Source organism: Centroberyx gerrardi, chromosome 12 (genome assembly GCF_048128805.1).
Source record: "Centroberyx gerrardi isolate f3 chromosome 12, fCenGer3.hap1.cur.20231027, whole genome shotgun sequence".
NCBI lineage: Eukaryota > Metazoa > Chordata > Actinopteri > Beryciformes > Berycidae > Centroberyx > Centroberyx gerrardi.
Genome location: NC_136008.1, coordinates 8,027,751 through 8,055,446, shown reverse-complemented (window position 1 = coordinate 8,055,446; position 27,696 = coordinate 8,027,751). Strand labels below are relative to the sequence as shown.

The window sequence follows — 27,696 nt, the reverse complement described above, 5'->3', positions numbered from 1 at the left end:
AGTTAGTACCCGCCTCCGTCGCCCTCTACATGCATTCAGTTTCACCTGTTGACGCCGACAGGCAGCTCACACCGACCTGTCATTTTCCTGGGAAACGATAGGGAGGGATTGAATCAAACCAGAAGAAGATAAAGGTATCAGAAAAAAAAGAAAACAAAAAAAAAAAACCCTCGGGCTTGACTTGGGCTGTCAGCTTTACAGCAAACAGTTGCTGAGCTCAAACTAACTTTAAAGGCGACCGGGCTTGTTATTTCTCAAAGTGAAAGCGCTGTACTTGCGAGTGTGCTGAAGTCAAGTTTCTTTGTGTTTTTTCTTACTTTGATTTTTCGTCCGGGTGTTTTGCCGCACTATGTTACGAGGCGGAGGAACTGCATCACTTCTCATTTAGGTTCAAAAAGGACGTTTTTCCAGGTAAGAGTTGTTGCTTTCTTTAGAGTTTGGCTCAGTTTCTTTATTACTGCAAACAAGTCAGTACAGTGAGGTTTTACTTCCCCACCTAGTGTAGACAGTTATGTGGTTCCTGTGCTAAACAATATCCAGCAACAAACAACTTCCTAAATATGTTCAAATGGGGCTGCATGCTCTTATTGCCTGGCATGGAAAAGGTTTGAGTCCCATTTTATAGGCTACATCTCAATATTTAGCTGAATGATACCCAGCAATGAACCTTTTTTAATCCATCTGCAGCCATTATATCAATGACCTACTTATTACAGAGAGGAGTTAATATATCTTCCTGGTGTGGGAAGGTGTGTGGACTCAATTCAAACCTCTGAATGAAACTACTGCACACTTATGAAGTGATATATGCACCTAATTAAAGTCTATGCCTGTGATTCTGAAGTAGGCATGGCTTATTGACTCAAAGCCGAATGTATACATGCCCACCTTTTGAGTCATCATGGTTAGTCCTGCCCTTTGCCCCAAATACAGACCCACATAATTAGGATTTTTCATTCCTTATCTGTGGGAATAGCTGCAGTATCTCTCCCTCTGAGCCATTTGTCAGCGACAGACTTTTACCTAACCGGCCGTCCCATGACAGCAAAGCTCAGTTTACACAAATGCCCTGTTTGTTTACAATGTCGCCGTGATATCTCGCCTTTATCCCCCTCCATCAGCACATACAGGGTAAACAGAGTGGGTGGGAGTGTGGAGTCGAGGGAGGGTTGAGAGAAAAGATTGCCTTGGGAGGGTTTTGCTGTCTGGGGAGTTGGGAGGTCTGGGTGCAGTTATTATTCTCTCTCTCTCTCTCTCTCTTACACACACACACACACAACGCACACACGCCTTGTTATGAGCGGCATTGGACAAATCTGTGTCTGAGCCCTCTGTCCCAGGCTGTCATTAATGGATCACTCCTTCTCTTGCATCATCACAGCTCCCAGAGGTTTTGCTCAGGCCAAAGGAATCTGTTGTCAGTGCAGTTGAACCAGTAGCTGCTTAACGCCTGTAGAAGTTACACAGCAGGCTGGGAAGTCAGTGGCCGCCTTGAGAAAAATTCCTCACAGTCTCCCTGCATCTGTGCGTTCACGCCTATAATAATTTGCAGCAGTGAGATCAGCTAATATGTAGGCCCAGTTAAAGGTTGGGCCTAGGGTTTATTCTGAAGTAGGCATGGCTTAAAGGAAAAAAATCTCTCATTCCAGAAGTTATTTTGTGATGAAGTGTTTGTAATTTACTTTTCTTGGTGTACCCACTTTCCCTCAACCTGTCTCGTCTACGTCTACTTCACTTTGTGATTTCCTACATTTCCCAGAATGCCTTTCGGCAACCCACAGAGACCGGGTGTGAACTTGTTCCATTCAGCTGTGGGTTAATACATGTAGGTGGAGAGAGAAATAGCGATAGCAATCAAGAAAAAGTTACTCAAAACACAACATCTCTTGTGGCTGCATTGCATTCTGGTCTATTGAGGCTGCTGTGGGTGGTGAAACTGGTAGGCTATCTCTGCCTCTTTTATGGTGGATTTCTCCCTGTTTGATTGTTGAACCTAATTGTAAAATAGTGAGTCTAGAAGCCCTCACTCTCTGATTCTGAGGGACTGACACCAAAACCTGACGTTTACCAGATAGATTGCTGAAACATTTTCTGCTATCAAACTCCATTGTAGCTGTTTTGTAAATATCTTGATTTGACGTCACATCGTCTACGTTTGGCCAGTTTTCTGCAGGAATAAGAGCAAACGACAACATGGACCCAAAAATGCAAAGTACATCGCCAGTAGCTGTTTTAGGGTTTGTTAGGGTGTGTTTTTGGGTGGATTTTTCCTTTTAATGACCAGATGGATTCATAGTCAGTGAATAGAATACTTGATGCAGAATGTGCAGGCCTAACTTGATATATTGGTAACTTGATAATGTATACAGTAACAGTAGTAAGCTGGGGACACAGTATACCCAACTCCCCTCAACCAGCGCTACACCACTGTGTGCGCTACCCAGTAAGCATATGTTACAGAAACAATTGGATGTGTCACTTTTTCTCCCAGGCCCACACGGACAGTTGGGCAACAGCCAGAACTCTCTGCCCTCACCTGCTCTTCCTGCTCAGAGACTAATGCTGCGATGACAGCTTCCTGCCGCTCGGCTCTGAGCCAATGGTAGGGCGCGTGCAGCGGGCGGCGAGGTCGCTGGGTGTTCCAGAGCGTTTGATCTGTCCGATGTCAATGTGCTCTTTGGCAGCAAGTCAAGATAGGTCTATGAAAATGTCTGTTTTTATCTATTTGAAGGACTTCAAGGTATTGTACATAAACATACGCAACCAAACGTGCATGGACACGTACACACATTTAGAGTGATAGCCATTGCAGCCCTTTGCGCATTTATCCTGTATCTATTCTGCATCAATACTGCTTTTAATGTTATCTAGTACAGTGGTTCTCAAACTGGGGGTCGGGACCCACCAGGCGGTCAGAAGATAATTTTTGGGGGGTCGCGAGATAATTTATGAGATAGGAAAAAAACATATTTCTACTATACAAATGTATTATCGTGTAATTTTTCTGATTTTTCTCTAATTTGTTTCAGTATTTTTTTTGAAATACTGAATAGTTTCTGCCTCTAGGCCTCCTGATAAATCAAATGAAACGACCTGAAAAGGGAAAATAACGCACTGCATATGCAGTGATGGGGGTTGAGAGTATCACTTCGTTTTAAGGGTTCATGAGCCAAAATGTTGAGAGAGAACCACTTATCTAGTCGAACCAAATTAGTGTATTGTTACACAAAACTCATGTGTTTTTCCAACCAGCAGTGTACCAGGCTATTACTTTTAACTTCACTCAGCTGAAAAGAGAGCAAGTCCCTTCTGGATGGACTAAGATGAAGCAGCAAAAAGTGGGACCTCTAGTCGACTGTATCTGTATCGTCATGTCCCCATTTTGACAATGAAAAATAAAAAAACAAAAAAGTCTTCTGTTCTCTGGAAACATTTTGTACTTGAGATACTGATGTTATGATGTCAAGCCTGTTATTGAATCGAGAGACTGAAAGACTGGAGATTGGTCTGTTTGATTGAAGCAGCAGCCTGTAATTGTGGCCTATAAAAAATATGTGACTTGTTCTACCAGTTCTTTTGGCTGAATAACTGGTTTTGGTCTTATGCCTTCTGCAGATGAGAGAAAACCACTTAACTAAAGAAGCCTTATTGCCTTCGCAGCCTGTCCTGAGGAATGTACACTCTAATACAGATGCCCCTCTCACTGTGTTATGCCACTCTGGTCAGAACAACACAGCGCCGGAGAGCACAATATAGGTGAAGGTCACAGTGAATACAGTATATGTTGTGGTCAGTGAGCGGCATGCATGACCGCTTCCAAAAGTTACAAAAGCTCTGAAAGGATTTGAATCATCATGATGGATTTTTATAGGCTGAGCAGAGTTTTAGAGTCATGTTTCAGTCTCTCATTTTTCAGTCTGTGCAGCAGTTCAAGATCTGGAACTCGGGGGGTGTTCCTGCCGAGGGACTTTTTCATTTAATTGAAATCAAAAAATGCAGTATGGGAAATCAATCTTCCTCTTATTTTTTTCCATGGTGTAAATTCTGCTTCAGCCCACAGCACCAGTACCAATCCCCTATTCTCTGTTTATAGTTTATATTATGCACATGCACCCAGAGATTAGTCCCTATCAAAATTCATTCCCATTCACTCGATTCACAAAATAGAGTCCCATTCAGTCTATTCGTGAAGTAGAGTTGTGAAGTAGTAGTGACGTAGAATTCAAAAATTGTAAACCTATTCCCAGGGCCGGGCAATAATTCAATATAATCATTTATCGTCTTTCAATAGAATCATCATAATGAAATCATGATGTCGACTCATTTTGATACACAATTCTGTTATCTAAATTAATCATAAAAAGCAAATACTAATTAAAATCTCAAACAAAATGAGATCTGAAACAAATTGGGGAAGATAATTTGAAACCTATAGAGTTTCATCATTCTTAATATTATTACCATGCAGCTCAATGTGAGCATCATTTTGATTTTTTAACATGTGATTCTGCATATGCAAGCAGATATAATTTTGTATCTACATTGAAATAATTTCTGATCGTATTGATATCAATTTTGTCAATATCACCTCGGCCTACCTGTTCCCATAACATGATTCTTATATCCAATCTATCTAGAAACTAATGAAAATGATGCCAATTATTATGTCATGAATTGTCAGTTTACAGTTTGATTTGAGTGAATTGAACGTGAAGTGACCTCCAAGCCCGGCCTCCCTGGATTAATTTGGGGATTGCACACCAGCAGCCGCCCCCCACCCTTCACTGCCTACCCCCACTGCTCATGTGCTTCATGTGTGACACGTTTCCCCTACAGCGCCCAAACTGCCCTTGCATTGAGCGCATAGTGACAGCCTGCGCTCTGCTTTCACACCCATACACAGCATGCCACAGTTAGCGGGTTAGCGGGTCTTTTGTCCCGTGTGTTGCTGCAGTAATATCACTCTTGTCAGTGTTGTTGACTATTTGGTTTTGTGTACACAATGCTTAGCCCCACTTTTTCTTTTAGCCGTTCACCAGTGAGGGGTGCTGACAGGGATGAGGCATTTTTAAAGTGCTACTGTAATGTTATTGCTACCATTAGGGAACTATATGCTACTGCCTGTTTTCAGGATCAGAGTCATTTTATTTGCCGAGCAATGAATAAAAAGAAATTTGTCTTGGTGGCAATGGTGCAGAGGCATACTGATAGATAAGGACATCAGGATTTGACATATTGTGCAGGAGGACAGTGCAAGGCATGCGGAAGACTGTAGACTGTACAGCAGCAGCATAGATTTTGGATTAAATGCTCCTCTATGGGTTGAGAAAACTCTTGGGCTTATGAAACCCTTTCAGAATCTGTTGGATAAAGAAAAAAATGCATGGCGGTCAAGCTGAAAATAAAGCTGTTTTTCTTAGTTCTTGAAAAGTTGACTGTGGAAATATGTGGTTTTCACCCAGCAGCGACGATATACTCAGTGTTCCATATCTATGTGCATTTAAAACGGTAGCATCACAAGACTATTCAAAAGTATTCTTATTTATTCCACATCCCAGCTATATTCAAATTCTAAAGGAAAATGACATCGAATTAAATGTTCTGGACAAACTCTTCCAGTGTGTGTGCAAACGGTCAGTCTGGAAAGTCAGGAGTTTCTATCATTTGAGGTCAGTAAGCACAATAAAAACAGATTGATTCTGATGAAGTGGCGGCATTGAAAAGTTAATTTATTTGTGCAAACATTGACCAACAAGCTCGAGAGATCATCTTGTTTGTGTTTTGATGAATGTTCCCTGAGAATTACTGGACCTGCCTGTTTTGAGCTGGCTGACAACAAAAAAAACATGAAAGTTAGAATCACAATCTCACATACATATACAATACAGAGTGAGGAGATATGTTGTTGTTGTTGTTGTTGTTGTTGTTGTATTGACTGACTTCTTTCTGGATTAACATTGAGTAGCGTGAGTGATTAGACTTTGCTGATTGGAGCACATGGTGAGATGATATGACGCGAGTAGCATTCTTCTCCTCCTTCGCCCACCCCCTACTCTTTGTGTTGAATCATGCTCTCTCACATTGCTCTGCCTGTGTGTGTGTGTGTGTGTGTGTGTGTGTGTGTGTGTGTCTGTGCGTGTATGCACGTGTGTGTGTGTTATGGTGAGTCAGCTGTTGCTGCTTATTGCTGAGTTGTGGTGGATGATTAGCATTGCAGACCGATACCCTGACAGCCCGGGGCTTGAAGGTTATGTGTGGTGTCACCTCTGGGTAGCAATTATATAACAGACACACACACACACATTTGACTGTTTATTCCCTCTCATATCCTAATCTCCAGAGTCGCTCCCCTCCCCTGCAATCAAGACCAATTATTTTGGGCCCATTAAAACAGCGTTTTGTTCTTTCATCTCGCTCTGTCAGACCTTTGCTCTCTTTGCCCTCTTTTCTCTTTCTGCCTCTGCTCATTTTTTAATCCTCATTTAGTAGCCGCTCTATCTGACCCCCATCTCCCATCTTTCTGTCTCACTCTCTCTGTCTCACTCTCTCTTGTCAGTGCATTGTGTTTGTTTAGCCTTTTGTTTGTTGCATGTGACAAACCACTGTGTTGACATGAAAGCGTGGACTTTACTCCTGAATGCCTCTCTCTCGGCTCTGGTGCTGATAGTGTATCTGGACTGGACTTTAGCTAGAGGTCAGATAGCAAACACTCGTGCTGTATGTGCTGACGTTTGTTTGGGTAATAATGTAACTCAGTCAGTTTTGGCTCAGTGAAGGTTCTCTCTGCCCTGTTTTCCCTGGAAGTCCACAGCTTTTATTGGAAAACATAAGATATTGGGATCAAAATAGAAAATTCTCAAAACAAGTTAATTTGCTTTGGAAACTCTCAACCCTTTGGCAGATGTTTTTACTCATTTGAAGGAAAAATATTTCAAGACTCAATACTATCACTAAATGACTTGTATGATGTATGAAAACGTCATGTAATGCGCCTGAGAAACCATGATTGGTCAAAATGACTTGACTATGAAGGGTTTCATTTCAAAACTCTACAGTATATATCAACTTCAGATGAACCTTTTCACCTCATGTTCATTCCTCTATATTTCCACAGCACAGGCCATTACATCCTCTTAAAGGTAGCTATAGATAGTTAATATTCAACAGTGACATTCGCTTTTGTGCATGCAGTTCAGGCAGGACATGTAAGTCATGCACGCTGCATCAGCTGATCGTCAGCTGATGGCACTCCAAACATGGCGGTCCGTTTAAGCCGTCAGCTTCTCATCCACCCCTGCTGTTCCTACATGCCAGGCTGCTTTCTCCCTCCACCCAGCCTTCTCTGGTTAATCACACATTGGGATGGGATGTTTCTGTAGGCTTGTCTCTTCACATGTATATTCCATATCTGAGTGACATGTGTCCACTGAATCTTTAGCATGCTGTTTGGATTCATACAGGGAGCAGAACCTGCACTGCCAAATACAACTGAACAACCATTCAGACATAATGGGCCTCATTCACGAAACATGCGTACGATCAAATTTGACCTTAAAGTGTACGCACAAACGTTTCCACAAACATTTCGGCATTCATCATTAGATACACCTAGGATACGCAAAAATTGAGTCTGTGCATGTTTCATGAATCCCACGTTGGTTTTTCGTAGGCATGTTTCTAAAGAACCAAAGTAAGAAACATTTTTTAAAAGTTTTGTGAATGAGGCCCATTGGTTATAACGTCACGATGAGAGTATTCCTGACTGAATATTATTCATTTTATAAGAGCGGATGTCACCTTTTTCACATTGACCCAAGTTCATGGATATTGATGATCATCCAAAAGACAAGATTTTTTTTTAAAAATCACCTGATTTTTACTGTGACAGTTGGCATGACACCTATAAAAAGCAGTGACAACGTGCACATGCTTCCTCTATGAGCATTATTACATTCTGTGTCCATGTTTACTTCTGTGAAGCTGCATTTTGCACGTTCGTTGTCTCACTAGAAATATGACACTGGACACTTGACATTTTAGATCCCACTTCCTCCCCCTCTCTCTCGTCTCTCTCCCTCCTCTACTGTCTGTCCCTCCATCCCTCCCCCACTCTACCCTCTCCTCTCTCTCTCTCTCTCTCTCTCTCTCTCTCTCTCTCTCTCTCTCTCTCTCTCTCAGTGTCAGTGTGCCAGTCGTTGTTTGGAAGCCCTCACTCATATCTGAGTTGTATATTTATCTCCCTGCTCCTACCCCTCCTGCGTGCCCTATAGCCTAATAAGGCCTGGATGGAGAGGGAGGGCAAAGAGGGAGAGGGAACAGGAGACGGTGGGAAAGTTTTGGACAATAGGAATCAAGAGTATTTTCCCACCAGAATATTTTGGTTTGTGTCTGTGTGCATGTGTGAGTGTACATGCACATGTGTGTTTGTGCTAGTGTGCATGTTTTTGTGTTGAGAGAAACCGCACACATGGGGGATAAAGGGCAAAATGGCAAAAAAAAAGTGAATGGGGATAATAAAGGCTTATAGCTTGAAATATACCAACAAGAAAATATAAAGCACTTTGATGTGGATGCAAACACTGCATAATGATATTTGCTTGGATAAACACACATGAATGTGGCAGACAAAAACAATTACAGCTTAGCAGGACTTCAAAGTATATCTTGATGGGCATTATGCATTTTTGTGGGTGCTGCTTCCCTATAGTATTGCATTGATTAGACTAGTTCCATTCACATGCCGCCTGGCTGTGATGTGCTTCAAAAGGCGCCAACAGAAAGGCTATTATTTACCATGCTTCTGTCCACACACCAAAGTCCTTAGCTAAGAGAGACCCTGAAACACGACCACAAACCACCGCCCACATCCTGCGTTCTCTCTTCTCTGTCACTATTACTTCCTCCTCACTGCGAGGTGTTTTCTCCATCTCACAGTCTGGTGTCTGGAAGCCGGGGGGGGGATTTCTGCATTTTAAAGTGCTTATGCAGCATAGCTTATTGCTCAAGTCTGATATCCCCTCTGTGAACTGTCACCTGATCCCGCGTACGCCTTCAGCCATGCAGCGGATTAGATTACCGCAATATTCACTAAAGTCATGTCAGCGGGGGCCCCCCTGCACCGTACCTCTCATTAACCACCTCTCCTTTCCTTCCCCTCTTGGCCTCAGAAATGCCCCGACACAATATGGACAGCCCCAGGAGCCAATGGGAACAGGTGCTGCGGCCGCCGTGGATCGCCCGACTGGCTGGAGGGCAAAGTCCCGCCTCCTCGGGGGCGGAGTCGGATACAGAGAGCAGCAGCACAGAGAGCGAGAAGGTAAGTGAGTGATGGCTGTCCCTCTTTAACTGCTGTCAGGTGAGGCTGTTTATGATGGAGATGAAGACGTGGCATTGGCCCATAAAACCAGCTTATGTAGCTCCTGCATATAGGCAAAGCAGGACAGAAAACTCAAAACTGCTGCTGTTTTAGCATCACGCTCCACGCAGCTAAACCAATGAACCGTCCTTTCATTTCTAGACTAAAATGTCTGCTTTGAAGCCTGCATGTGATGACTTCACCTACTGTCTTTCTCCTTTCTCTCAGTCCTGCAGTAAACAGCTGGCGGTGGGCTCAGCAAGGGTCCTGCCCTCACCCTCCATGCTCCAACAGCGAATCACAGAGATCGACCAGCAGAAGGAGGAGCTAAAGATTGAGGTGAGGAGATGCTGAGATGCTGTTGGCCAATCATTGGATGACACATCAACCTCTCATTGTCTGGTCACATCTAATGAAAATCACTGCTTTAGCTCAAATAGGCTTCACAAGTAAACTGGGGTCCTAACAGCATCTTTTGTGAATTTAAAAAACCTTTACCCACCTGTCGCAGAGCTTAACCTTGTGTCTTTGCTAAACTCTGCACGTTTTAATCTATAGGCCATCTCAGAAACACCAAAATACTCAAAGTAAAGGAATGCATATCTGTCTCCTGCTTCAAGCTTTGGTCAATATGATTCACCCCTGCGCCTCACCTCATGTCTCCTGTCCTTTCAGCTGCAGCTGGAGATCGCCCTGCTGCAAGGCGAGCTGCAGACGGAGAGGAACCAGCTGCACAGACACACACAGCAGCTGCAGGCTCTGCAGGAGGAGGCCAGGCACAGGCAGAAGCACCGACACGCCGACAGACACAAGGTAAGAGATACTCACCATATGTACATCAATCAATCTTTGTTTTTCTTTGGTCACAGCTGTGAATGTTTTGCATGTGCTAATGTGTTTTTGAATTTTTTGCCTTGCCATGATTGTGTACTTTTGTTCTCATGGTTCATGGTCAACAAAATTTCCCTCTTAGAGACGATACAGGCTAACCTAACTCCATGAAACGCATGACATCTAAATGGCTGAGCGTGTGTATCAAGTTTTCTCCTGGAGTTGGTGTGGTACAGGCATGTCCATCCACTCTTGGTTGGACGTTAGATGGAGGGTTTGCTGTACAGACCTGTTGTGTGGTGTAGTGGTGATAGCAGATACAGAGCATCGTGGAAATGTGATGCCACCTTTTTCATGGTGCATAAAGTCATTATAATAATGTATAATATAATAATGTATATATATTCTACATTATTTTGACTGTTGCATTACTTGTCTGCACTTTATGTCCTGCCCTCTTTGGTCCTCTTTCCTTTTGTCTGTTTGTCCGTAACTTGCCTTTTATTTTATTTCTTTTGTAAAGCACTTTGTAACACTTGTTTTGAAAAGTCTTACTTACTTACTATAAAGCACAGTATACAGTAGACTTGTAATTGGCAGCCAGCTAGATGGAATGTCCGGTAAACACCCAGAAAGTAAGGTTGTCTGTATTTCAACATTTTGTGTTGGGAGTGCACACATGCTGCTCTGCGTAGGATCAACTTATCTGAAACTGGCGTCCGATGGGTGGTGGAATGATTTGAGCTGTATGCAGGGCGGTTTTTGACACCTTGGACCTCGTCTCTGTGCTTATTTTGACTTGGACTTGTCTTGGCCACTGTTTGATATTGACTCAAGTTCTTCCTGCCTATCTAAAAGTCTTGAGTATAAAATGCCTAATTTTATTGATGTTTGGTTTATTTTCTCCCCGCTGCCACAAACAGTTTGATAGATTTCACATGTAGAGACCTGTGTGATGTAATGCTTCACAAACTTCAACTCATTGATTAGCCAAGTCTGATGCATTGATTAGTTGGGTGTTGAAGGGTTTAGTATAGAGCTGAATTGCACATAGAACTACGTACATCTCTGTTGATTCTTAAGAAACTCTTAATCATTATTTTTACATTTGGAAGTGCATTGCTCATTTTCATGCTGGTCTTGAATAGGACTCGAGTCGTTCTGGTCTTGGTCTTAACTTGGTCTTGACCCCCTTTCGACCTGGTGTTGACTCGAAACTCGACTGGACCTGGTCTTGGAATTGACTCAACTCGTGTGGTCTTAAGTCCAGTCGTAGCATTATATTTACTTTTTTTTTTGTGTGTTCGATAATAACTATCCTCTTGCTTCACTCTTTCCTGTAGGAGCGAGAGAGCCTGGAGGAGGAGAGGAGCCGGGTGGAGGAGCTGAGGAGGAGGTGTGAGGAGAAGGAGAGGCTGATCCCCAGTCAACCGGAGAGCCAGAGAGAGCAGCTAACACAGCAGCTACAGCAGGTGACTGACTGATCTGAGAACAGCCCCATACAAACTATTACAGAGGCTTTGCAGTTGAGTCACAAATCTTCCAGTAACCACGAATAGTGGTGCCATGGAGGTCCATAATGGATAAATACATAGCAACTGGGCAAGAAAAAGAGCGATGCCTGAAAAAGATTCTTGTGGTGTGTGTGTAGGTCAATTCAGTAATGTTATAAAAGTGAGTAGTCTGATGAGGTAGATTTGTTTCCAAGTTTAGGTTACTGTGACACAGGAATCTCTCCAAACCATTGTGAATTGTAGCTTTGGCTTTCAGTTTATGGCTTTGTTAGCTAGCTAACTACCCAGCAGGATAATTCAGCAAAGCAACTGATGTTAATATGCGACTATTAGCCACGACTAGTGCTAGATTCTACTAGATACGTTAGCGAATCAGAGTGTTAACATGACAGTGATAGTTACCTAACCAGATACTATTGTATTGTACAATTGTGCATGATATACCAGGCTTGTTTCTCAGGAGCAGAATGTCAGAAGAATGAGAAAATGATAAAAAAATCTCACGCTGATTTTTAAATGAAGCGCGTCTTTGTCTAGGAGAAGTAAATGAGAGGAGTGGGGGATCTTGTTTAGGATACTGCTACTTTCCTCTGGGTAGAATCGTTTTTATCCGCCCACTCTCTTGAAACAGATGAAATGGATATGGTAGAGTGATGGTTTTGTGGTTTTCATGAGAACTGAATGCACTTTTATCTCTCTGTAATTACGGTATGTAGTGTTTTATCAAATCTCTCTGAACTTGTCATTGAGAAACGGTAATAAAAATGTATAGACCACAAGCTACTGATAATTGGACATATTGATAAATTATTGCATCTTGTTGACAGCTATCCAAAAAAAGCATATGGCTCCATCTGTCACTTATCAGTGCGTTGCCTTGGGTCATGACAGTGTCTCAGACACCTGGTATGTTGACATCACTGACATGCTGTTTTTCAATTGCACAATGTTGTTTAAAACCTGTGTGACTTTTAGTGATTGTTCAGTATGCTGTTCAACCTGATGTGTCAATATGTCAGAAGTTTACAGGCAGAAAACACACACCCCTACACACACATACACACACACACACACACACACACAGGATGCTTATTGTGTCTGAATGTGACACACAGGACAAGATGATGGCAGTTTTGTTTTGTTTTGATGGGTGGTTTGGTGCTGTCAATCCAGAGGAAGTTTGTTGTTTTATGTAGTGTCAAGTCAGATTTATTTATAAAGCGCTTTTAACAGAACTGGTTTGTCACAAGGTGCTCTACACAAAGGCCTTAAATACATAAGAACAAGAAAACAGGTCATACAACCTGAGACAACGCTGCTTGTTGAGTGTCTCTTGTTTGACATTTCTCCTGCTCTTTTCATGTGCACATCTTGTTTTCTTTTCATATGTTTTGTTCTAGCTGTTCTTCTTGATTCACTGGTACTGAAACCAGTGCTTTCACTTCCAAAATGCCAACGATAGTATTTTTAGGAATAATAACAAGTCTAACTGAGGACTTTTGTTCCCAAGTGAGGTATCCACCATTTGAGGAAAGCAGCACCTACAATGACAGCGGGCATGACATTAAAACTCTATGGAGTATCATTGAATTATTAGTTATCATTTAGTAGCATAAAAATAGTATCATTTTTATGGAAGGAATCATCTGTGCTTTTATATTGATTGACTAATTGTAGGAATTAAACATCTTTCTAAATGGAAGTATAGAATGTGGGATTTCTCATACAAAATGATTGACAGCACAAAATCAAAACAAGTAATGACACTTTTCAAAGGATTTTACTAAAGATAACTGAAGTCCTTCGGGTAAAGTTTCAGGTAAAGAAACACTTGTGTTTCACAAGTGTTGCTCATAAGAAATGATAAGGCATTGTAGACACATAAAAAACTCTGTATGAGTGAATTGTAATAATCACAATCAGAACATGATATACTGCAAAAACTCAAGAGGTTGAATACTTTGTGGGACAAATTTCTAACAACAGCTAATAACTGCATACCAAATTCAGAGTATGTGCTTCTGGTAACTCACAGTACACTTCATGTGAGGTGTTAGCTTTGATGTTTCTTCCAAAATGGATATTTAGCATTTTGGAAATGAACTCTTCAAATGAAAGCAGCAGCTATTGAGACAGATTAGTCTAAATTTGTATCTTTTTGCACAGGAGAAAGACATGATGGAGGCTGCGGTTCGGGCATTTGAGGACTGGGAGTTTCGTGTCCTGGAGCAAGAGAGCGGCATAGGCGAGGAAGACGAGGGCGAGACGGACAAAGAGAAAGAGAGAGAGATCGAAGGGCAGATGGAGAAGGAAATCTCATGCCAGCAGCATGCGGTCAACAGAGTGCAGGTAAACAACACGTCACAGAGGGAATTTTTCAGAGAATTTCACAGCTGCTCCCAACTTGCTTTACTGGTTTGCAGCTTATCCGCATGCCATGTGCTTTAAATCACAGTTTACTCTTGCGGGCTGATGCTGGATTAACCTTCATGTAAACTTTCATTGAATGCGTTTGTGTGAAATTCCATATGTAGACACACACACACACACACACACACACACTGCAAACAGTGATCTTGATGCTAGTGGGTTGATACACCTCACCTCAACATGCAAAATTGTATAGGAAACACTACACTACAAGTTAAAAAGGTACAGAGTTCTACTTTTTGCCAGGATAAATTAGCTTGTACAACTTTGTACCTTTTTTTTCTTAGAGTGTATTGATTTTTAGCAGTAATTGCAACAACATCAGTAGAACTTATAGACTGTAAAAAAAGATGGATGTAGTGAGTGTGACGTCACCCATAGGTTTCTGAAGGGTTTTTTTGAAGCCAAAAGATTGGGTTTACGAGTGCCGCCTTGTTGACATTTTTTGGAGCCGGAGCAGCCAGAGCGAAGCAGAGGGTCGTCCACAGAGCCGCAGCTCCGCCTGCTATTGGCCCATAATCTGCGACCTGTCGATCACTGGACAGGCGACCTGTCAATCACTAGAAAAACAACCCAGTTTTATAACAGTTATATCCTGTTAATGACACAATTATTTAGAAAATCGCCATAAGGACACACATTAGAAGAAGTGAAATTAGCTACTGAGACCATAACCTCGTCGAAAAAATCTATTGTCTTTATATTTTGAGTGAGACGTTGGGTTGTGGTCCCATTGACTTGCATGGAGTTGGGCTGGGTTTGGAGTCTTTTTGGAGCCGACATCTAGCAGACATTAGAGGAATTGCCGCTTGCCGCCGCTTCCTTATTGGCTTCAAAATTCACCCGTGGTTTTGGCCGCTTGGGAGAACTGATCTCCTCCTACTTCTGCGTTGTCATTTGCTTTTTTGGCTCAAGAACAATGCTTTGTAGCCTTCGTAGCTGAAATGTCTTGTGACGCCGGTCGCTCGCTTGTAGCATCGCCCTCCATCGTTGAGCAGTTGAAAATACAAGGTGGGGGTGGAGCTAATAGAGAGTGTCTTGAAATTCCAGTGGGTGGGGAATTTTTGTAAAGAAAAAACTTACTGCCCCTTTAAGACTCAGTACTAGATTAAATGATGGGCATTTACAGTACACACATACACACACACACACACACAGACTCACGCTCCTGTCCTGTCACAGCTCTGTGTGTCCATGGCTGTCATTGCATGTTAATACCTGGCCCTCCGCTCCTCCCCCCACCCCCTTGTCAAACGCTGACACGAGCGTGAACTCTCCTGACCTCGCGCTCACCAGCATCGCCCCGCCGCCGTCACATGACTCCCCACAGCCAGCCAGCTAGGTAATCACATCAGAGGCTAACATCAGAATAAAAAGAAAAGAGAAAGACGGAAGGAAAGAGGACGGAAAGAAGGAGGAGGAGGAGGAGGAGGAGGGAGGAGGATTGAGTGCACACACAATAGTGAAGAGGATGGATAGATGAGGAACTATGCCAGTTTGAAATAGAAAAGACGCACGTTTTAGTGTGAGGGAGTGACTCAAGAAATAGAAAAAAAAGAAGTTAGTGTGAGACAGTAAGATAAGACATTTTAGAGCAGGATTGACATTTGACGACATCTTAAACATGTAGCTACTTGTGTAATAAATCCCCGGTTTGCAATTGCAGTAAGGCGCCAACTGTTGAAACACTGTCACACACTACTGCTGACTTTGTTTACATAGTGATTTATTGGACTGAAGATGTTTTTTCAGTGTCACATTAACTGTCTGAGCTTTGGAAACAAGAACTGATAGCATGCAATGACTAAACATGACCATTACATGTATTTTGAGGCTGTGAAATCTTGTTTTTTTTTATAATAATTTGAGTTATGATGAGTTACGGAAGCTCCAGAAGGCTAAAAGTGAGCATATACCCAAAATATAGATGTTTAAATTAATTTCAGATTGTGCCTTTTATTAGCTGGAGTATGTAGGAGGAAGAGTGCAGAGCGACTGAGGGATGAAGAGAGGGATTGTGTGAGAGAGACATGGAAGTTGACTCAGCTGCAGTGTGGCCTCGCTGGAGTTGACAGCTCATTTCTATACCCCTCTCTCTCTCTCTCTCTCTCTCTCTCTCTCTCTCTGTCTGTCTCTTCCTCTCTAACAAATTTGCTGTACTTAGGTGATGATTTAATGTCAGTCGATCATTTCTTCATGTTACATTCCTGCTGTCGTGTTTCTCTCTTGTGACTCTGATTAACTTGCAAATCGATGTTTGATTTGCATCGTGTGTCCCTGAATGCATCAGCTTGCTCGATGCACTGCATTTACTAACACACAACACACAAGGGGTCGCATCAGTGACAATATTTACCCGATATTACATCACAGCCCGATGAACAGATTACATAAACTCGGGCCGGCCGGATGAATTAGTTGCCGCACGTGACATTTCCTTTTGAAGAGACTATGTGACATTTCAGGCTGAAGGGAATTTGTTTTCTTTGCTGTTTTCAGGAGCGAGTCCAGCAGTTGGATAGAGAGCTGAAGGAGATGGAGAGAGAGAAGGAGAGGGAGCTGAACGCCTTGAGGAAAGAGAAGAGGGAACTACTCCATACAACTCAAATGGTAAGAGGGAGCAGTGACAACTCCAGTGTGATTTATTATTGTGTGATTGTTGATATTGAGTGTACCAACAGTCTCAAGACCTCTGTCCACTTCACAAATTGTTACATTTTCTGGGATAATAATAATCGTAACAATAATAATAAACACTATTATACAACAGTTAGTTCCGGTCGAGCAATTTGATTGGACAAGAGGCATTCCATGAGTGCTGATATACAGTATAACAGCACTGGGACGCTGTACCGTATGTATCACTCCGCTTCACAGGTGTTCTAATGTAACCTTGATTAGGCTGCGTTCACACACAGCGTTTTTTTGTGTGGAGAAAGCTCTGCCTGGAGCGCTTCTTGTGAGGAGAAATAAAAAGCGGATCACGACAACGTCATCTGACGTTAGCTGAGTAGCTCCTAGCTAACCAGCTGGTTAGCACTTCTAACAGACAATACAGTGTTGTGCAACAAACAAATGCTTACCAGATATCCCCAGTACACGTCCACACAAAACTCTAACTTTCATTCGCACCGACAACGTAGGCATGAGGCCGCAGTACAACAGCACTCCCTCTCGTGTGATATTGCTTAAGTAATGTTGTATTCTGGCTGTCTGTTTGTCTGTTCTATGTCAGACACCACTGACAAGACTTGGGGAAATGATGCATCTCACTGCAGATTGGAGTTTTAGCGACACAAACATTTCTCTGAGACAGAGCCAGTGTTGCCAACTAATTTTCAGGGGAAGTTGCTACAGGCAGGTCGATTGGCTGAAGGCTTAGCCCTTTTCAGATTGTTAATGCTACTTTGTGGAGGAAATTCTAAATTCGTCTTTTTTTTTTTTTAAATTGTGACTTAAAAAATTAAGTTTGTCTCGTCGAACGCATGCTACTGCTGCTGCAGTCAGCCAATGATTGCTGCTGCTGCCTGTGCCTGGCTATTGAGCTGAGCCGTCACTACTGCTGACGTCACTCACAATGCACTTTTGCAGCCAGGCAGACAGACCGTGTGTTGTGACTGAGTGTGAGACAGAGAAAATCGTTTTTGTGTCATTTAGAGGGAAAATGCGTGCATTTTAGTGTTTGAGTCACTTTTCAAAAGTTGCTAAAAGTTCCAAATAAATTTTAAAAGTAGCTAAATTTGTTGCTAGGTGCTTTTTGAAAAAAAAGTTGCCAGGGTAGTCTGAAAAGTTGCTAAATCTAGCAACAAAATTGCTAAGTTGGCAACACTGGAGCTGCTCTGGAGGCAAATAATCTCATTGGTTTAGTTAAACCTCAATGGGCGGAGCCAAAGAACCAGAAGTGCAAGTTAGCTAACTGGCAAACTCATGATGTCGGAAGGTCAGCTAGGCTAACTAGCTAACCAAGATAACTTAGTATGACTAGATTGCATTTTGTTCACTTGAGAGCACTAGGCTTCATAATACTAGCAACCTCTTCTCTTGCCTTTTTCGCTGGGCTTCAGTCTAACATTACTTAGCCAGAAAAACTGTGGTTCTTTGGCTCCGCCCACTGAGGTTTAACTCAACCAATCAGATTATTTCTGGCTCCAGAGAAGCTCTGCCTCCGAGAAATGTTTATATAACTAAAACTCGTCACTCACCACCATCTCACCGCTGCCTTTTGGCACTTTCAAAATTGCACTTATTGACCTAAGGGGGGCGCTACAGTTACAGGTTGCAAGGTAACTTTTGTTGCTGATTGGCTCAGAGGGGGGCTGCATCATTCATGGGGGACAACAGGTTTACTATTGCCAGGCCTGTCTGTCTGTCTGTCTGTCTATCTATCTATCTATCTATCTATCTATCTATCTATCTATCTATCTATCTAAATCTATATTTATTCATTTATTTATTTGTTAATTTCTTAAATAGCAATTCCCATGTTGCCTATCATTTGTATCAGCATTTGGAATGAATACTTGGTGTTCCAAAGTATGTGATTCACCCAGTCACTGATTAAACCATGCTCTGACGTTATCCTCTGACGTTTGCCTTTGATTAGAGTTATGACAGCGAGAGTCTAAATGAGAGGGAGACAAGATCGGGACAAGGAAAGAGCAGATCAGACGTGGAGAGAGAGGGAGAGCGAGAGAGCTTAACCAAAGCTGGAGGGAGGGAAGGAAGGGATACAGAGGGAGGAGTAAGCAATGTGACGGAGGGTGCTGCTGTGCTTGTTAGTGTGTGTGTGTGTGTGTGTGTGTGAGTGAGTGTATGTGTACATGTGTGTGAGTGAGTGAGTGTGTGACAGAGAGAGCGAGAAAGGGAAAGAGGATAAGCTGGGAGAAGTTTCACATCCTTGCGGCAGCCGGTAAGCCGAAGCATGCACTCAAATCAATTTGCTGAGGTGTGTTAAAAGTGTGTTTGTCAGAAAAGTTCCTTAATGTTAAGTTCATCAGCTATTCTAAATGAGAGAGAGAGAGAGAGAGAGAGAGAGAGGGAGGGAAGAAGGGAGTGGCAGGAGGAGAGAGGGACAGACAGTGTGAGACAGTGTGTGTGTATGACTACAGTATGACTGCCTGTGTGATGCGGTTTGTAAAGTGAACGTTAATCGTGAGAACTGGTTGTGTCAGAGAGAAACTGAATTATACAATGTCTGGTTTCAGCCAGACAATCCGATTGGTCACACAGACTCTTCCTGTAGTAACAAGGGAGATAGTCAGCAATCTTTTCCTGGTTTATATTCTTAGATATGTGTCTGCCTTTGAAGAAAACTTTTCAGACAGTACACAAGTGTTTGTAACCGTTGTATAAAACTGTTTTAAAGAATGCTGTCTTGGGTATTGTGGCTATACTGAATGCATATTCCCTATAAGTCAGCACTAGTATGGAATGGTGAGAGAGGCAGATAAGGGTTAAACAGTGGACTGCATGCGGCGACTGAATTGCTCATGTGTTTGTGAGTCAGGGAGAGAGGGAGGGAAGGAGGGAGGGAAGGAGGGTTGGAGGGAAAGATAGTGAGGCAATGATAAGTTTTAACTCATTAGTGTACTTCTCGGAAGTGCGAGCAAGTTTCCATTCTCAGCCAGATGTGGTATGTCTGATGCCTGTCGCTGAGTAAGTGTTGCAGCTGGATATCCAACCCGCCGCTAACAGTGTGTTAAACAGTTCTAGCGTGTTTGTGCCTCGTAACCAATTTTATTATGGAATAAAAACTGCTTTATGGCTCGCTGAACTTGCATCCAAGTTTCATTTGGTCCCACTTCTGGCAGGTTCTGAAAGAGAAGAAGCCGCTCACTGATTGGTCGAACATCACCGGCTCAGCCCCATGCATGATGTCACTTTCCCCGCTGACCATTCACAAACCTCCTCAGGTACAGTATGCAACGCGTCGCCATGGATACAGCGTGTGTTTACAAGATTCTAGACTACTGAAATGACACAGATTCAGTTGTTTGGGCTCATTCTTCACGCCACAAACTGCTACTGTTATCTGTTTTTTTGCAGGAACCATGCAAAGAATCCGCCAGTTTGCCCAGAAGACGGAGCTCGCACCGCAACAACAGACTCAACGATAGGCCGGTTTCGGCACAAGGTGAGCAATTACTGGCCCTCAATCATGCTGCTCTATTGTGCTCTTGATTGCTTACGCCTAGAGCACCATGATATGGAACAATAACCGCTCTTTCTCTCCACTCTTGTCCTCATTTTGTCCGTCTGTTTGTTCAGTTCCCTCCCTTTCAGTTGAATTTAAGGTGTGTCAGTTGCGTCAGAAGGGGTTATTACCGTGGTAGAAAGCAGGATTTACCTGTGCAGACCGGACGAGCCAGTGTAGCTTCCATATACTGTTGGCCAGGCTTAGTTTGCTGTGCAATCAGCCAAAACCCCTTCAGTAATATCTGTTTTTCACACACACCTAACCGTCACCCAATATCTGGGTAGTTTGATCTATCAGGTCGTGTTGAGTCATGCCAGGTGTGTGTATGTGTGTATTTGTGTGCTTGCTCCTGTATGTCTCCTTACTCTTCATTTTGTCTATTCCCGCATGCTCGAACTACAAATACTGGTTGTTATGTGATCTATCATGTAGATACACTGCTGCCACTCGATCATTTCTCCCAACAAAGTCTCCTGACACATCTTACGTAATATTATTTGCACTAGCCGATGCGTGGTGTTCTTGCTGCGTGTCTTACTCTGTCTCCCACTGTCTCCCTTCCTCTCCCAGGCCTGGTGAGGACCGATCCAGACAGCCAGAGCCCAGAAGCCTTCGCCTCCCCCCTCGCCTCCCACAGACTGAGCAACGGGCACAGCAACGGGCACAGACCCGGGCACAGCAACGGCGGCGGGCTCCTGACTCCGTGCAACAGCGCCAACAGCTCTCGCGCTGCCAGGTCGGTTGTTTCACAGCTCGTTTGGTGAATGCTTTTCAAAAGGAATTAAATGTTGAGTGGCTTTTTTTTATTGTATTTTTAGTGGTTGAGTGGAGGTTTAGTGGGTTTTTGAGAATTTATATGGAACAGAGGAGGGATGTAATTCATGTGTGTTAAACTTTGAGTCATAAATGGAGAGATTCGGGGGCGTGTGAAAGGTTTCACTTCAAAATGCAACAATTAGAGTCATTTTTTTTTTTTGCCAACTGCCGTAAATGTGCAGAAATATGGTTCATAAGTTCATATTGGCACACATGGTAGAGGGAGAACAGGACCTTACATGCAGTGCAAAGGGAAAGTGAAGGACATGTAATAGACAGTAGATTATGCATATTACTCTACATAAATACGTAAATATGCATATTAGTATTATGATGCATATTATAGGCATGAATATTACTCTACATAAATACATAATTATGCATATTACTATTAATATGCATATTATAAGTAGGCATATTACTCTACATAATACATTAGGCATTCACTATATGCATTTAGGCAGTGTGGGATGCAGTAGGGTCCAGTGCATTGGAGCAACATACAGCACCATGTGACAGTTGCACAAAGTAGGAGGGGAATGCATGAAATAGTTCTGAGCATTATGGAGCTTGGACATACAATCGTTTCTAAGGCTAAAGTAGAAAAGTGTACTTGTAGAAGACTTGTGCAGACATTAAAAGTAGTCCCAAGTTGTAAGAAAAGTTCTTGAGATACCCATGTTGTATCTGTAACTGTTCCATCATATGTTTTACTGTCATGCCAGCAATAATTTGGTAAAAGCAGACCTAGCCAATGTGCCAATTTTCCAAATAGTAGATATATCATTTTGGACTGAATCTCTTCATATTTAATTTTATAATTTTCTTTACGTCTTCTTTATACTTGGCCAATACAGTGATTCTGATTCAGATTCCAGCGATGATTAATATAATCACAGTGTTGAATGCCTCCGCTTCCCCTCACAGCCCAAGCCAAGGCCTGCTGGATCTAGCGGAGATCGAAAAGAGACTGAGGGAAGCCAAGGCGGAGAGAGAGAGGCTGCTGAGAGAGAGGGTGAGTCACCTGCAGTGGGAAACACTAGCTGGCACCTCGAATCACCACCGACACACTGCATTAGACACGGCTGTCTGAGCGCTGACGCCCACTCAGCTCGCACATGACGGTCCAAGAAAACAGCGAGCAGATGGCTGAATGCTTTAAATGCACGTATGCAGTATTGGCAGAAATAAAGCTTACAAATTTTCAGCTGCATGCTTGTGACTCGACTCTGCTGATGAAGCACCACAGCCAGGTTTTTCAAATATTAGATTATGCCGGTATGCTGGTTAAGTTTTAGACAGTAGAGTTTCAAAATACTGAAAGCAACTTACCAATATCAGGTAATACTTATTTTTAACTACTGTGTATAGATCCAGGAATCCATTGTAAACGCTTCTAACTCAGCAGAGAATCTTCATGGTCATGTACTTTTTTTTTTAGATACCTAGGTACCCACACTGAAGTTGGTGGTCACATATTTTGGGAGATGGCTGATAATGTGTTATGATTTGTGTGTGTGTGTGTGTGTGTGTGTGTGTGTCCAGGAAGAGCGACGGCGGTTGCTGGTGGAGGAGAGACGGCAGAAAGAGCTGAACTCTCCCAGGACTGAACCGCCAGAGCCGGAGAGCCCACACAGGCCCGACGCAAACCCACAGGAGCACCCAAGGGTCACTTCTGCACCCAACTCCCCAGAGGTGAGTTGGTACCTATGAAGTGGCAGTCTTCATTTTCCCAGCATTTTTAGATTTAGTGATAGTCTTTTTGATGCAAATAGATTTAGTTAGATTTTAGTCATAGCATGTTGATTAAATGTAGTCTAGTCATTTAGACTAAAATGGCTTATGCTTTTACTCAACTGAAATAATCACGTTATAGTCTAAAAAAATACGTCCACTTCAACAGCGCAATCATAGAAATAGAAAAAAACAGCAGCCTTCTTTTAAAATGAAACAGTCATATTTGTGTGAGAATAATGGCAAAAATATTCAGTTTGATCAGTCAAGTACAGATAATAAAAAACATCACATGACCGTACTATACTGTAGCTCTATTATAGCCAGGAACTTCACCTGTATCAATACAGTTTCAAATATTAAAATATTTTTTTCCAAACACTGAAAGGAAAAAGCAGCTCCAAGCCCAGATAGTAAGGAGGTGGAAAACTGTCTGCTGCAGTGTTTGTTTCATCATAATTTATACTAATACTAGAATAAAGTAGAATCATTTCAAATGTCATGGGACACAATATTTAGTCGGCATAATCTTTGTTGACAAAACAGCCTTTGTCAACAAGCATTTTAGTCATTCATTTTGTGACAAATAGTGTTAATGAGATTTGACAAAGGCTACAGTTACACTCGTTCCAATGCAATTTTTTATCATCTGATCATGCCAGAATGCATTAAGTGACATTTTTGGATGCTCCAAATTTGATTTTTGCTCACATCACTTTTGAATCTTCAAAAGTGATGTGGAAGGACACAACCCAGACACAATGAGTATATGAGCAATGTAAAGAGATGGAAAGACAGGAACGTCAGGGAAAAGTAAAGCAGACACATATTTAAGTACGATACAGACACAAGAAACACATAACAGGTCCTTTCAGTGGGACATGCACAGCAATGTCCCACTCATAAAATCCAAATGTTATGGTCAGATCTAAAAAACAAACACAAGTGCAACCCCCGCCGTTACAAAAGCACTACCAGTCTCAATCCCCATGAAAAACAGAGGGACCCTTTTTCAAGCGCGTTTCCATGTGTCTCTTTAGCAGCGCAGCCTCCCCCTCTTCCTCTCTGCGAACTTTGACCTGCGGGCCCATGTGGAGTCTCTGGGTCACGGCGTGGCGGGCTGCATGGGCCTGCGCATGACCGCACGCCGCTGCGCCGGCTTCCTCACCAAACGAGGGGGCAGGGTCAAGACCTGGAGGAGGAGATGGTTCCTGTTCGACATGGACCACAGACGACTAGCCTACTATACAGGTTAGACAGGCTGGGAGAGTGGTGTGTATGCACAGGCTGTGTGTGTGTGTGTGTGTGTTTTGCATGCTTGAATGGAAGCCTTCTGTGTCTCACACTAACACAGTCAAAGGAAGTCTGGCTTATGGAGAGATAATATTACATGGGTAACATTGTTTTCCAACCCCCGCCCCCTATACAGTATTTTTTTTTTTTATGGTATACTTTCTCACACTGGTCCCACAACAGGTGTGAAGTTAAAAACTTGTTAAATCGAATTACTTTTACAGTTCAGAGAAGTAGAAATAATTGAAAATCACCAGTTGTAATGAGTCTATTTCAATCATGTTTTGTCCCTCCTTCCTGCAGACTGTGATGAGAGGAAACTAAAGGGAGTGATCTACTTCCAGGCCATAGAGGAGGTTTACTACGACCATCTACGCACAGCCACTACAGTGAGTTCTCATACAGTATGTAGTGCATTTGCAGAACGAATAGCATGTCAACTGACTTCCAAAAGATCCATGAAATTGTTTAGAGTGTGTACTGCTCACCCGGCTTTGATCAGGTGCTGGAGTTACCAGTCCGATCCACAGCGAAAGACTAAAGATCACGCACACTTAGATCCATGCAGTTTACATTTATTAAGTCGAGGTCTCAGGCTACAAGCCCTTCATCAGAGCAGACATGGCACATGATGGATAGGCAAGCATAACTAAGCATGTATCCCAAAATCCATGAAAATGTTTGACTGCTGTGGCCATCAGTACAGATATGGTATAATTGCGGTCAAGTATCTGTTTTTCTTTTTAACATTTTTGGAGTGCAGCCACTCCTCTTTTTCATGGATTTCTTTTGGAAGTCAGACTTAGTCGCTGTTGGCAGGGCTCAACCAGGTTTGAAAAAAACAAAAAACAGAAAGCTCTCTGAATGCCCAAAGGCACTATTAATATTGCTGACATTTTCTCATATTAGCATACTCAAAATGTCCTCCCAATAAGGGGATTACCTCCGCTCAGTTCAAACAAAATGCCAATTTAGAAATCTGGCCTACTGTGGCTTTAAAGTCACACTGAAATGAAAAATGACTTTTTCACCTTTTTAGCTCTTTCTAACTATCATACGTGTGGTATGATAATTAGACGTATTTGACAATTTATGCCGAAAAATCACAAACTAATTTATTTTCTTGTATTTTTATATCCAAATGTCATTACTTTTACTTTCTGGAAAACAAAAAATCTTTAGTGGTGACTTCATTGTGTACCAGGAGGCATAAATAAAAATTCAAACCCATGAAACCATCACAGATTTTGGCACAATCTCTCCCCTCCTCCTATCAAATCAAACTTTATTTGTATAGCACGTTTCATACAAGCAAATGCAGCTCAAAGTGCTTCACAACACAGATAAAAATGCAATGGAATAAAACAACCAGAAAAGAGGTCTTAAAAGTAAAAAAAAAATAGACAATGTATATAAGAGTTGAATAAAATGGGAACATTTAACATAACAGAACATATAACTGTTTTTCTTTCCTTAACTGATATCCCATTGGTTTGTACTTTTGAATGATCCCCCCTGCGTTATGTCCCGCCCCCACTCATGATGTCATCACTGTGTCTCCCTGCCCTCCAGTCTCCACGGCCCAGTCTGACGTTCTGCGTGAAGACATACGAGCGCCTCTTCTTCCTGGTGGCTCCCAGCGCAGAGGCCATGAGGATCTGGATGGATGTCATCGTCACGGCGACAGACGAGCACAGCCGTTATTGACCCCCGCCCTCCCCTCCCCTCCCCTCCCCCTGTGACTGTACGACCCAGGAGCGACGCTACTGACCAGACTGAACATTGATAGTGGTTTTTCCTATCTGAGGGACTGGTGTGGTTGTTAACCCAGTGACTGCAGGACCATTTTGGACCTGCAGCCATGAGTGCATGGACAGAGGTGCAGTGGTTAGAAGTGCCAGACGGACAGAGAAGGAGCAGATGAATTCATAAACTCTCCGGCACAAAAGGAGGAAACTGTTACTGAAGAAACGATGCTTCAGTGGAGGCAGAAGTTCACTACTGAGCAGCTACAAAAACCACAACCAGCTTTACCAACCGGCAGACTGGGGTGTCTTCGACCTGCAGGGGGATTTTACTGTTTGGGCCTGATCTCCCCCCGGTGGTCACAGTCCAGTATTACAGGACCAGCATACACTACAATAGAATATCTATTATCTTAATTTTCAATAAAAAATAAACAAAAACCAAAAAAAGCACAGACTGTACATTCAATTGTCATGATTTAAGTTATTGTTTGGAACTGTATATGGATGTGATATACAAATGAATGAAGGCATACACTGTTATGACTGCACTATTAAAAGTTTATTCCTAAACACTTGGGGTTAGTTTGTTCTGTGGTACTTTTAATGAAGGTTAACAGCTTCACACTGTAGACTGTTTCCCTGATAATACAGTGTGCAACACCAATTAAACAATAAGTCAGTATTTTTATATGTACATTCAACACAAAAAACATAAGTTTTATTTTAGTTCGTTGTAACTATCCGGTCACTATCCGACTCCAACTTGTTAAAAGATGCTTTGTTTTTGTTTTGTGAGGTATAAACCAAAATGATAGGCCAATGTATAGTAAGTCAAAATTTTAGATTACAAATTGTTAGGACAGGACAGTAATGCCTGTCAACAGGACTAACATGATCACTCAGGCTTTTGCATCTACCTTGCTGTCTAAGCCATGCCAGGAAACAGATACACACCATGACAGAGCTACCAGAGACCTCTCAACATGGACACTGTAGGCTACAGCACAACTGATGTACTCTTCCACCTGTTGAGAACACAACAGGTTGAAGGATAACTTATCTGACCATCACTTTTTTTCCACTGCTCAGTAGACTGCTGCCTTTGTTCTTTGTACCACTTCACTTGCAGACAGGTATTTTATGTGATAGGAGGTTCATATTAGACATTAAATATTGGATATTGACCAGCCAATATGACTGATCACAGCTACATAAGAACAGTCTGTAGAGCCTGCAATGAAATTTTATTTTCTTTGCACATTTCAATTTAATTGTTAAATAAACTTTTTTTTTTTTAAAAGGCAGCACTGTAGCGCTGCTGCTACTACTGACACTGTTACTATTACTATTGCTGCTACTACTATCAGTACTATTACTGTTACTACTACTGCTGCTACTACTAATACTAGGCTACTACCAGCCTACTGCTGCTTCTATTACTGCTACTACTATTACTGCTGTTCTACTACTACCATTACTTCTACTACTGTCACTGCTCCTGCTGCTGCTATTTCTACTATTACTGCTACTATTACTACGCTGCTGCTACTACTACTACTGTTATTACTACTGCTAGCACTACTTCAACTTGACAACACTATATTTTGAACTACATCGCAACATACACAAGCACATAAGTTTCACTGTTGCAGTTCAGTTGTGTTCATTTCCTCTCAGAATGAGGAAAAATGTTGTAATGAAACACGTGATGACTGGTTGGCTACAGTTAAAGCAACTACAGTATGTTGCAACATTTTGCAATAACTGTAATTCCACCAA

General features: G+C 42.3%; 1 protein-coding gene across 2 annotated transcripts; it reads left to right on the top strand.

Annotated features, from left to right (window-relative positions):
• Positions 1–40: 40 nt before the first annotated feature.
• phldb3 (pleckstrin homology-like domain, family B, member 3) lies at positions 41–26,487 on the top strand. 2 transcript variants are annotated; one of them, XM_071926608.2, is made up of 15 exons: positions 41–411; positions 9,168–9,316; positions 9,584–9,694; positions 10,031–10,168; positions 11,530–11,658; positions 13,867–14,049; positions 16,630–16,740; positions 19,941–20,042; positions 20,176–20,263; positions 20,897–21,062; positions 22,070–22,157; positions 22,688–22,837; positions 23,920–24,127; positions 24,473–24,558; positions 25,742–26,487. In XM_071926608.2, the coding sequence occupies exons 2-15, from the start codon at positions 9,170–9,172 to the stop codon at positions 25,874–25,876; spliced, it is 1,842 nt and encodes a 613-aa protein (XP_071782709.1). In that variant the 5' UTR covers positions 41–411; positions 9,168–9,169; the 3' UTR covers positions 25,877–26,487. The 2 variants fall into 2 exon arrangements, with proteins under 2 accessions (XP_071782709.1, XP_071782708.1); XM_071926607.2 differs by having other exon boundaries at positions 43–411; positions 23,917–24,127.
• Positions 26,488–27,696: the final 1,209 nt, after the last annotated feature.